This window comes from Cryptomeria japonica, chromosome 3 (assembly GCF_030272615.1).
Source record: "Cryptomeria japonica chromosome 3, Sugi_1.0, whole genome shotgun sequence".
Classification (NCBI taxonomy): Eukaryota; Viridiplantae; Streptophyta; class Pinopsida; order Cupressales; family Cupressaceae; genus Cryptomeria; species Cryptomeria japonica.
Window position 1 is genome coordinate 463154628 of NC_081407.1, and position 12963 is coordinate 463167590.

At 37.7% G+C, this 12963-nt stretch overlaps 1 protein-coding gene across 1 annotated transcript in view; it reads left to right on the plus strand.

Annotated features, from left to right (window-relative positions):
* The first annotated feature begins 292 nt into the window (after positions 1-292).
* Positions 293-12963, plus strand: part of LOC131078403 (uncharacterized) — a 34224-nt gene continuing 21553 nt past the window's right edge. Inside the window, exons 1-2 of the mRNA XM_058016086.2 lie at positions 293-531; positions 1165-1358. Coding sequence (XP_057872069.1) covers positions 1177-1358 — 182 coding nt within the window. The 5' untranslated portion in view covers positions 293-531; positions 1165-1176. The remainder of the gene's footprint in view (positions 532-1164; positions 1359-12963) is intronic.

The following is a 12963-nucleotide window of genomic DNA, read 5'->3' on the forward strand; positions in this document are numbered from 1 at the left end:
TTGAAATCTTAATTGAACAAACAACATCAATTTTTAAATAGCCTACCAATTGAACCTACAAATGTATGAAAATACACCAATTTTTTTTTTCTAATTGACAAACGTATTGCACAACAAAATTCGATTACTAATAAATATAATCATACAATTAACCAAAATGGAATTGCTAATAAATATAATCATACAATTAACCAAAATGGAATTGCTAATAAATATAATCATGCAATTATCAAATTTACATCTTTAAACTCTCACATTGTCTTCGACTCTTTCCCCTCTCCCCATATTACCGTACTCTCACGCCTGGTCCAATACGTCCATTTGTTGGGGTTTTGGAGAATCAATTAAGTAAAATAAAATTAGTTTGTTAACAAAGCTAGTAGGTAAAACCCCTAGGAATGAAATAAGACGAACAGTAGAGAGAGAGAGAGAAAGGAAAGCAGGTTTTGTGGTCTTGTGTACAGGCGAGACTCGCAGAGAGTCGTCCTTGTGCATCGGATCAGACTAGATCATCGCCTATTCATCACATCGGTAAGCAGTTAAAATTTTTTTAATCACTGCGTGTGGGGCAAATAACTCCATAATTTTTACACATCTCGCCTTGCCCTGATAAATCCATTGACATTTTGGTATTGTTGAAATACGTTTGTTGGTATACATTTTAAAAGCATTTGTAAGGGTTTAGAATGTTGTCTTCCCGTTTAAACGATAACCTAAATCTGTTTCTTCCCGTTCTTCTTTCGAGGCCGTTTGAGCATTTTATGGATGGCTTCTGTATCCTGCTGCTTCGTTGGTCCTTTTCGTTTTGGATGAGATGGAAATGTATCTTTTTTTTGAATCGAATTCTATTTCTAATTCTTCCTTATTTCTTTTTTAACAAGTAACTAAAAAATCTTACTTGTAAACCCGGCCAACTATAAATTATTTTAGGGATACACTGTAATGGAAGGACATTTGCAATTAGTCAACTCTGCCTTTGACCATGAAATTATGTTTGTTTTCTATGGATCTGTTTTTATTTCTTCTTTATTTTACGTTTGCGTCAGACAAAATGTAGGATACAAGTTCATTTTTCTTTTGATATAATTTTGTATCGTGCTGGAAGTTTATGTATACTGTTTGCTTCTCGTATATCTTATGTCCTGTGTGAAATTTTTGATACAGGAGAAAGCAAAGATGGCTTCAAAGCTGGTACAATTGCAGAGCAAGGCAACTGTGGCTTCACAGTTTGTCATGAAGCATGCCTGCGTCTATTATAAGCAATTGTTGGAGCAGAACAAACATTACATACAGGAGCCAGCAACTGTGGAGAAATGTAATGAGCTTTCTAAACGCTTATTATACACTCGGCTGGCAAGGTTGATTTACTACCACATGTTATTTATTTATTTTTTTCTTAGTCTAAATATATCTCTAAACATGTTCGCTTAAACTGATTAAAAATTATAGAAACCAAGTCAGATTGTTTCCAACCTGCACTTTGTTTCTTGTTCTACCCAGACATGGTGTTGATTTTCTTGCAATCGTGACTTTGGGGTGGTATGAAGCAATTACTTATGTTAACGATTTCTAGTTAAATAGCATTTTGTTCTGTTAGCTCAACATTAGCAGCTGAACCACTTGCAAAATTGATGCAGTAGTTTTTAAAGAATATTACAGATAATATCTACTCCAAATACAATCTATCCTACACTTATAAAATAGTTGCATTATATTTGCAATTGTTTATCACTTTTGAGAATTTGAAGTTGACTTTTTGCTTCTTGTTTGCCCTGTTTTGACTTCATCAAATTTTAAACTTTTTGTGTTGAAATTGGCTATTGTTGTCATGTATTGAACCCCTGATTCAAGTGTTTTTAGTCACCTCAAATGTCAAGTTATTTGTCAAACTGAAGATGTTTATCTGCCTTTGTTGTCACAAGAGGTTGGTGTTACATGTTTTTCTGCATAGTTTGACCCGGTCAAGCCTAAACAATTAAGTCTAAAGATCTTTTCATGCTGTAATAAAACCATTTGGCAGGGACACTTTTGACTTCATTAAGTATGTTGTGGCAAATTACTATGCCAAAATTCCTTGCCATTTGGGAGATCATAACTTTACAAAATTTTGCCAGGCAGTTTATAAAAACAATTAAAACAAAAGTTTTTGAAAGGTTGGAGCAAAACAAATTAACGTGGTGCTATTGGAGTTATTATGAACGATGTGGCCAAGTTTTGAATGAAAATGCACCTTCAGTCTTTAATCTTCTTTTATCATTTTTACTGATTCATTAGAAGATTTTGCAAAGTGTATGCAAAAAGTGTTTGGAGTTCAGCACAGTTAAAATATGAGGATAGATCTCTCTCATCTTTTTAAAATCTTTTCTATTGTCAAGTCGGAGCTTTAAAAAGGCTATATAACCTCTCCAAAATTCCAAAATACACCAAGTTGGATCTTTAAAAAGGTTTTATAACCTCTCCGAAATTCCAAAATAGACCAAGTCGGAGTTTTCAAAATTTTAAAACTTATTCCACTTTTGAAATACATTACATTGGCACTTTGTGATGGATATAAAACCTATTTAAACTCTCAACGTACTTTTTGAATTGAAATGAGAGCAATATATTTTATTGGGCATTGCAGGTTTTGTAAGGTTATATAAAACCTCTATTGGCTTTTGACAAGGTTCTTATAACCTTCTCAGATCTTGACACATCATTCACAATCATATTAATATTCTGAAGGAAAAGTCTTCGACAGTGAAGGCTTAAAAATTCATTGGCACCTTTACCGAGTTTCATAACCAACTTCGGGAGCCAAAAGAAGTTTCAAAACCTCTCCTTTCTGCCAACAATAAAGAAGGATGAAATCGATTGTTTGTTTGCCTTAAGTGGGAGCTCAGGAAAATATTGACATCCATCAGAGCATGCAGAAAGGATTTTGTCAGAAGTATTAAATAAATCTGCTGTAGCAAACATGTATGCAGATGGAGAAGCATGCATAGGTATGTGAATAGTTCAACAACAAATTTCAAAAAGTTATGTTGTAATGCTTTAAAAACCTTCAGACAATGCAATTGGAGGTGTAAAGGACCAAATGCCATGCCCATTTTCAACATCTTTCCTGCTCAAGGTGGAACACTTAGGCAGAGACGTACCGTGACTGAATGGGAGCTTTCAAATAGCATATGGACATTCCTCAAAATGTGAAATTGTGGAAGTGCAGGTAGACATGCCTGGGATAGTATATGGATATCCATGAATATAAAATGTGGGGACATATGCCAAATGCTGAAATTGTTTAACAGAATGCCTTCATTGGGCATTCATCGAAATGGTCAGAGGATGGTTTTTATAATTTTATTTTATGTTTTCATTGATATCTCATGTGATGTAATGGTTGCTGAACTTGCACACTAGGGGTTTGTTGAGATGGCATTTGAAACTTTCTTTGCAAGCATCCTCTATACTTGTGCCTTAATAAGAGCTATTTCTTGGCGTGCAAAATTTGTAACATTGGAGCAACGTATGGTCTCCATCAAAGAGGTGCGCACTGGAAAATATGTATGCAGAATGTGAAAGCATAGACAATGCATGTAAACTGTTTGACAATATGCTACAAAGAGATTTTAATATCATGGAATGTAATGATTGCAGGTTATATGCAAAATGTATTTGCCGAAAAGGCTTTAGAGACCTTCAAGAAAACGCCATAGGTGGAATACGGCCTTGGGCAATTCATGAATTCTTTCATGGAATTGAAGATCAACACTAATTAATGAAGGAAAATATTGACTTGTCCTTCCACTCCATACCCGTCAATCCTTTGAACTTACAGCTTTGTCTTGTCTATGATCTGTCTTTCTAGAGAGTAGCATTGAAATGATTATTCCTCTGAGGCTGATAATGAGGAGAATGTTCTAAATCAGAAACAAATCGTTGCACTCGCTGTTTTGCGTTCTTGAGAACTATAAACTCAGAACTAGCAAGAGACTAGACTATACATATCTCAAGGGCTACGAACCAGGGATGCTATCCAGTGACTTCTGTAATATTTTCTTGAAGCATGATCACATGTGATCTGTGCAAGTAAGAGCTGACATGTGGACACAAGCCTCACAAGAGAAACATATGTGGGATGCCAAGGCCCAGCATTAGTGGTTATCCCAACATCAAATGCTATTGTTAACACTGCTACTTCAATCTTCGTAGAAAAGCATGGTGGTATCACAAGCAGGCATCCAGGCTTATAGACAAAGACATGCACCTAAGTAGGATTATCGCTTGCCAAGAGATTAACCTCAGGATACTCATCAATAAAAATCAGTTCCTCACATCTGCTGCAAAAAAATCCACAGATGAGAACAAATGTCTAAGTCTGCAGTCAAGTCACTGGAGGAGAGAATTCACTTCTTAACAACTTGGGATTCAGTGCCTGGCTATGATTCCTCTGGGTATGTTATTCTGTATACTACAGATGGTAGGTGCTTCTTGGTGCATCAGTCCATTCTTTCTGAAAGATCCATGGTGTTCAAGCCTTTAAGGCAATGCTGAATTCTGTGATAACAATCAAGAACAATGGAAATTCATTTGCACATGTGAACAAGGAAGCACTTTCTGTATTTCTAAAACTCTTGTATAATGGTGAGATTTATACAAATGATTTTAAGGAAGATGGAGAGGAAAAGGCAGAAATGATAATCAGCCTGTGCCAGCAATACTGGATCAATTTCTTGCTCTCTATGTTCCAGATTTTCATTGTAGAAAATGCAATGAAAGTTGAGAATTTGGAGAGCATGCTCACAATGGCAGAATTTTATCAGTTAAATGTTGTCAAGATTGCAATTAAGGATAAGACATGGTGCCACTTTAGTAAGACCAATGCATTAATCTTTTTCTGTTAAACATTTAGAATTTCTTTGACTCTTTGAAAGATGACTGGAGTTAGAAAAGTGACTCTCTCCGAAAAAGTTAGAAGTCTAACCAAAATAAATTTTATTATTAATGATTGTATTTTAAAGAATAATCTAGAAACCGAAAGTTATAAATATTCTAAAAGACAATGGAAATGGGGAGTTCAGTTCTAGAGTTCAATTTTTTGGCTGGGGGGAAAGGCTACAGGAATTTTAACATTGTATGGCAAATATGAGTTTTTGTAGGGCTCTTTTTGAAATTGAATAAAGGATAGATCCCGCAGGTCTATGTGCCTGTGATTTTGTTATTCATGTTTTGAATTGTTTGAATGTTCAATTTGTAGCCATTCTTGATAGTTTTTCTGGTTGTGAAGAATACAAGTAACTTCTTTTTTCAGTATGTTGTGATGACATGATAGGTTATTATTTGATCTCTGAGTCATTTAATCTTATGTGGATCAATTTTTCTAATGTTAGACTGCATTCCAGATATAAACCCCAGTTGCATCCTTTATACTTCAATAATCTTCTTTGGGGAATGAATCTTTGTGTTTATTCTTCTTACTTTTTTGTGTTTTCATTTATCTTTCCTACTTCTGTTTTAGTATAATTACCTTTCCTGCTTTTCAGTTAAAAGCTTACCCCGAAAAATTCCTAATTTTATCATACAAGGGAGCTGTCCCTTTCAAACATAGAGGAAGATCTGTAATCTAATAGTGATCTTTCCAACTGGTGGGGCATTTGTTGCTGCGTGTTGGGTGATTCAAGGCTATTTTGCAGCAAAATATCGCAGGGACAAATCCATTCACTAACACTTATGCATCTACACCTTGATGCTTTATCATGTGTGTTAGCACAAAACAGTGGATGTTAAACAACACAATACTCAGCTTAGAGACACAAGTTTCTAACCGAGCAGCTATCCAAAACCCCACTATCTGAGCTCATTTATCTTGTCAATCCAAGGTCGTACACCTTGAAATGGGACAGCAAAATATATGCACCAAGAGTGTCAAGGAACAAATCTTTCCTATTCTAAGCAAATGGAAATGCTAAATAAATCTCCATAGGAAAAGAACTTGCTCCAAAATTATAACTCAGAAAGACTATGCTAACTTCTACTAACAAAATGTAAATTCTTTTAACTTATACAGAAATGACTATTCTGTTCTGTCGTGGCTGCAGGAGCAGACAACGAGCAACTTAACAGGACAGAGTTAGACAACTTAAAAGATAAAGTGCATAAAAGATAATCAGACAGATTCCTCACCAAGTGGGCCCCCTTGGGTGAGTCATCTGGAGTAAAAGTAACAGCAGAAACTAACTATTGAGCTTGCACAACCATATTAAAACTTAAGAGACTTAACTATTCCAACAAGTATATAAGCTTCTTTATTCAAAATCAGTTTAACATAACATTGTTTTATCAAAATAGCAACTGACTTGAGTGATTTTGGGGAGGTGTCTTGAGTGATTGTGCTTCTCGTTTTTTTGTGCTCTTTCATTTTGTTGCCATGGAATCCTTTCCTTGATTCTCAACAACTTGGCTAATCAAGAGAATCAAGGAAAGGATTCCAACAAGAAGTAGAAGCTGTTCAAGCCTAAGACACATCAAGATAGACCATATTCTTCCTTTCCACAACAAAAGGATTCTACATCCTCGCCTAAGGGAAAATCATATAAGGAGAGGCTTTCTTGTTCATATTGCAAGAAAAATAGTCGTGATGAGCATCATTGCCACACCAAGCAGATTGATGAGTTGATCAACATCATCAAGAAGAACAACATTGATTTGCCATCCTATTACAAGAAGAAGGGTTCATCCCCTTCCCCTTCCTCACAGTCAAAAGGAAAGGGACAAGCTCTTTGTGCTACTACAAGTCATGATTATGGGAGATGGCTTCTAGATTTAGGAGCTTCTCATCATATGGCATCTTCGTAGTCTATGTTCTCTTCATTTGAGCCTTGCAGCATGACACTGATTTTGATGAGCAATCGTACATATATGAATGTTATTGGGAAAGGATCTATTGCCATTGGGGATAACTCCCTCAATGATGTGTTGTGTGTACCCCATTTGACAAACAATCTTCTTTCCATCTATCAGATCACTCATGGGGCAACAAGGAAAACTGTGTTGTTCACACCTAATTCAATTATCATTAAAGACTTGGAGACTAGAGCTATTATTGCTACAGGGGTGGTGGATCATGCATCTTGGTTGCATTCCTTTGCAAATTTTGTTCCTATTGATGAGGTTGATTCTTCATATGTTGATCACACTTCTTGTGTTATGTCAAGGAGAACTTTGGTTACTTGAACTTGGGTGTTCTCACATGTGACCCCGTTCTTGAGACTAGCATTTGCACCTGATGATGTAGATGTTGCTACAATTTTGTCTTCTTGTGATTTAGTGCAGTAGGGTATACCTTGTCTTCCAGACACAGTTTCTTGGGATGACTACTTAACAGACATTGCAAGTTTGTTTGTGGAGTCCTACATTGATGATTTGGGAGGCATCATTGATGATATTCATCTCTTTGATGGAGATGATTCTTCTTCAATTGTTGCGAGGGGACACTCTAACCCTCTTGTTCATTCTCTACATGATCATTCTTTCGAGGTTGACTTGATTGTGGATTCTTATGTACAACACTTGGAGGTCTTTTTATCCTTGGAGACATGTGAGTCTTTGGATCTTGTTCTACATTCATCTCCACTAGATCTTGGAGTGCCTTTTTCAGCAATGTGGACCAGTACACCTGATTTGGAGGGGGCAACTTTCAGCATCGACATGGGGACACTTGAGTAGTTTTCAAAGACTCCATAGTACCATACATCTTGAGTTTTTTTCCTACATCTTCCCTTCATGACTGGGGAGACTTCATGGACACACCTTTGGTTTTGTTTCTTCCTAAGGGGAGGAACGTTGTTTGATGATCATGGAGTAGCTTCTTCATTTAGTTTCGAACTTCTCCCATTGGTGCAAATTCTACATTGAGGGAGGGCTTCATGGTCTCTCTTCTTCTCTCTTATGGGGGACTTTTTCCTCACATGGGGTTTTGTCCTTCTCATTCTTCTTTGAGAGTTCTTTTGTATATTTTCATCTCTCTTTTTTTTTGGGGGCGGGAGGTTTTTTTCCATTGGCTTTTTCTCTCTTTCTCCGTTTGTGAGAGATTGCATTGCTTTCTCTCTTTCTCTCTCTTCTTCTCTCTTATGGGGGGGACTTTTTCCTCACATGGGGTTTTGTCCTACTCATTCTTCTTTGAGAGTTCTTTTGTATATTTTCATCTCTTTTGGGGGGGAGTTTTTCCCATTGGGTTTTTCTTTCTTTCTTCGTTTGTTAGAGATTGCATTGCTTTGCGTGCATTTGCATTTGTGCATGGGTACCTAATATGGCCTCGTAGCCGGGACCCATCTTGCATTGTTAGCTTGAGTCTACATTCCCCTAAGTTGCACTTAAGGGGGGGGGGTGTTGGTGTAAATTATGTCTCATAATTACACTTTACTTAAGTTGACAGGATATTGCATTTCATAGTAGTTTGTGTATGAGACACTTAGGGAAGTGTGCACATAGAGATGATGCATGTAGGAGAAATTCCACCTTTTGTGGTCTTATCTTGTTGTTACATTCCACCTTCGGTGGGTGATCCTTCTCTTGTGGAATATTTTATTATTTCTCTTACCTACCCTCACCTACCCTTGCTTCTCATTGAGCCACATGTCATGTTTGTGTGTTCACATATCTATATGGCCTTGCCTTTATAAGTAGGCTCATCTTACATTGTATGTAATGATCCAGTTGATCTTATTTTGCATCTTGATTAGAATACAGTTTATTCTTATCAATATCTTGTCTCTCTTATTGTGCTATCCATTGAGCTCTTATATTGGCTGTATTTGACAAATTCTTACACCCTATTTACCAAGTTTCTCATTGAGAAATCTATCGATATCATTTTGAAACTTTCCAATCCTAAAGCCACCAAAATTGTTAGGATATTCCTATAATTTGCTTTTTTTCATTACAAAGGATAAATCTTATACACTTAAAGGAAAAGGCCTTAGATCCCCATCACCCCAAATTGGATTGTTGGCACAGTTCTTTTCAAACACACCATTGCTGATTGGTCAGATGGTAAGGAGAGTTTAAATGCGCTCTTGGCTTGTTTTAATCTGATCTTATATGGCTGACTATTGAGATTGTGAAATATATTTGCCTTCCCTTTTGTGGATGCCTGATGAACCCGGATATTTCCCTTTCACATAGAGTTTAGTGAAATAAACTCAAACATATAGGTACCTTTTCTGCCAATTCCCATCATTATTCTTCGGAAAGAATAAGATTACCTTATACCCTAGTGATAGATATACAGTTTTAAAATGTTTCATTTCTTGGATGGAGTTTTTTCTATGAATGTATACTCAAAACTTTTGTTCCTTTCATTGGCCTCTCCCATCAAAGCATGCTTCTTTTCTTGTTTATCAAGGATACACAAAATTCATCTATTTGCAAAATCTCTAGTATCTTTTGCATTGAGCATACTTACTAGGCTTAAAAAGTTCAAGTTGAACTTGCCGAGAGACTTGCCAAAATTTGGATTTTTAAAATAATTGAAAAGTTCAACAAACTAGGGGAATTTAAAAGTATATGATTTTTTTCGTTTTTTTGCATGTAACTCAGTATGACCACAAAATAAAGTAAAATTACATCAAGATAATCCTTAATTAAAAGAGATACTTTATATGTTTATTTTAGTTTGGTGAATTCCCCCTTTTTGGGGTAACTTTGGGCTTCGTTGCCAGGACAAAAGGATGTCTGTTCTGTCAAATTCACCTGTGACTTGCACCCAACCTTGTCCATGATGGTACACTACACCCCGCTTAGATATGATATTTCATTCAATATCAACACTTTATCATTTCTTCTAGGTTCTGGACATTGGGATTTATCAGGAAGGCACAATGCTTTTACCACTTGAGTCATTCCTTATGAGGGAAGATGTTCAGGAAAGAACTGGTAAAAATATCTTAGAAAAGATTACGATTTATAGAAATACAAAACACTATAGATATTAAAGAAGTCACCTAGCTCTAACTACCTAGAACTGTAGACATCTAATTACAATATATTTGACCATTATTAGTAAAGAAATATTATTCTAACACCCTCCCTGAATGGTCAATCTATCAAAAACACCAAGTTGCCCCCTCAATTTTACAAACTTATCCGGGCTCAGATACTTGGTGAGAATGTCCTCAGTCTGATCCGTTGTCGGAACATGCTACAACTGAACTGACCTGTCTTCTACCAGCTTGCGGATGTCGTGACAATGAAGCTTGACATGCTTGGTACGTTCATGGAAGACTAGATTTTTGGCTAGTTTAAGCACCCCTTGATTATCAATATACAAGGGAGAAGGACTTGCTTGCGGCATCTGCATGTTAGAAAGCATCCTCCAGAGCCAAACTGCCTCACATGTGTCCTTGACTATTCCCCGGTATTTAGCTTCGGTCGAGGAAAGAGCCACAACCTGTTGCTTCTTGCTGCTCCAAGTGATGACACTAGTACCCAAATTGAATACGTACCCAGAAGTGGATTTTCTGTCATCCACTGATCCTGCCCAATCTGAGTCAGTATAACCAATCAGCTTTGGATCGTTGCACTTGCTATACAAAATGCCATAATCTGAAGTACCTTTCACATATCATAGCACTCGCTTCGCTGCAATCCAATGATCAGCTTTTGGGGCTGTCATGAAGTGAGAGATGTAGTTGACAACAAAACAAATGTTAGGTCTAGTGGCAGTGAGGTAGATGAGGCTGCCTAGTAGTTGCCTGAATTCGTTTTCGTCTACTCCAGGTGAATCAGACTTGGCTGATAACTTCAGCCCTTTCTCCATAGGTGTGGAAGCAGGTTTACAATCCTGTATGTGAAACTTGTCAAGCAAATTGCGGGCATACTTGGATTGTGAAATAAAGATATTGTCATAAGTCTGCCACACTTCGACACCTAAGCAATAATGGAGAAGCCCCAAATCTGTCATGTCAAAAGCTTGGCACAAGTCCTGTTTGATGGCTGTAATCAAATGTGCTGAATTGCCAGTAATGATCAAGTCATCCATGTAGACAACAAGAAAAAGGATATCATCACCGAAGAGTTTGACATAGAGATTAGTGTCAGAGGGATTGCACTGAAAACCATGTTCACCCAAATACTGATTTATCTTGAAGTACCAAGCCCGAGGGGCTTGCTTCAGGCCATAGAGGGCTTTTACTAATCTGCAAACCGGATGTTCCTTACTAGGAATCTTGAAGGCAGGAGATTGAGTCATATAAACTTCTTCTTGCAACTCACCATTGAGGAATGCACTCTTAACATCCATCTGGTGAAGTTTCCATCCAAACTGAGCTGCAATGGCGAGAAGAAGACGAATTGTGCTCATTTTGGCAGTAGGAGCAAAAGTCTCCTCGTAGTCAATGCCCTCCCGTTGTGTAAAACCCCGGGCAACCAATCTGGCCTTGTACTTATCCAAAGTACCATCTGCATGATACTTGACTTTGTAAACCCATTTACAGCTGATAGGTTTCTTCCCAGGAGGCGGATCGGAAAGAACCCAAGTGTTATTCTTTAGAAGACTATGGTATTTTGTCTCCATAGCCTTTGCCCACTCAAGAATGCCTTTAGCCTCAGAATATGTTTGGGGCTCATGAATGCTGTGGATGTTGGCCATAAGTGCAAAGTTGACTGTATTTTGCGGTTTACTGTTGCGGCGAAATGATCTATCCTCAAGAAGCTCATTATCATGACGATCTCCTATTGTCTTGGCCTACCATTTAGGCCTAACGGTAGAAGTACCAACATTTGGCATTGGAGGAACAACATCCCCTGGAGTTTTCAGAACAAAGTCATCTGGATGCAAATCCTGTGACTCAAGTGGTGCTGGATCGGTAGATTCCTTATCTTTAGAGTCAGAATGCTCTGAAGCCCTCCCATCATGGGAACCAAGAGGAAGATGAACACCAACATCAGAAGTCTGCACAAACTGAGTCATAGGACTAGGAGTAGTAGAAGGCATAAATGGACTAGTAGTCTCATCAACCACAACATCACGATTGAAAATGAGACGATTTGTCTCCACATCAATCAACCTGTAGGCCTTGTGGTTGTCGCTGTAACCAGTAAACATGAGTGTTTGGCTCTTTGAGTCCAGCTTAGCATGCTTAGCATCTAGAATCCATACATAAGCAGTAGACTTTCAAATGGTTCACTTTAGGCTTGCGTCCTGACCAGGCTTCTTCAGGGGTCATCTTTTTAACAACATGTGTAGGTGACCGATTCAGGAGGTAGACTGTAGTGTAAATTGCTTTAGCCTAGTATTTCTTAGGAACGTTTCTATGCTCTATCATAGAACGAGCCATTTCAGTAATGGTGTGATTCTTATGTTCAACTACATTCTGCTGAGGGGTGTATGGTATGGTGAGTTGGCGCTTAATGCCATGTGTAGCACAAAATGTAGAGAAGTCATTGGAACAAAACCCCCCCCATTATTTGACCTTAGAGTGACAATCTGAGAGCTGGATTCTTTCTCAACTAAGGCCTTAAACTACTGAAATGTACTGAACACATCTGATGTATGGTTCAGAAAATACACCCACATTTTACGACTGAAATTGTTAACAAATAACAAGAAGTACCTGCAACCAGTAACAGAAGGTGTATTCATTGGCCCACATACATCAGCGTGAACCAACTGAAGGACCTTGGAGGCTTGCCAAGAATCACCATTCAAGAATGGTGTCCGATGCTGCTTCCCAGCTTATAGGCTCCACGTACTCCATGATTTTGAGGTTGGATCTCAGGTAGACCAGCAACCAAACCTTCTCGATATAAATGAGAGAGATAGTGCACGTTTAAGTGCCCATAACACTGATGCCAAAGTGTTCTGATGGATGTACTCCTAGCAACTAGAGCGTGCTCCTGAGAATCACCAGAATCAACAAGTTTATACAAACCATGATCCTCAAGTCCCATAGCGATTGTAGTACGAGTCTCCCTATAAAAAATGCT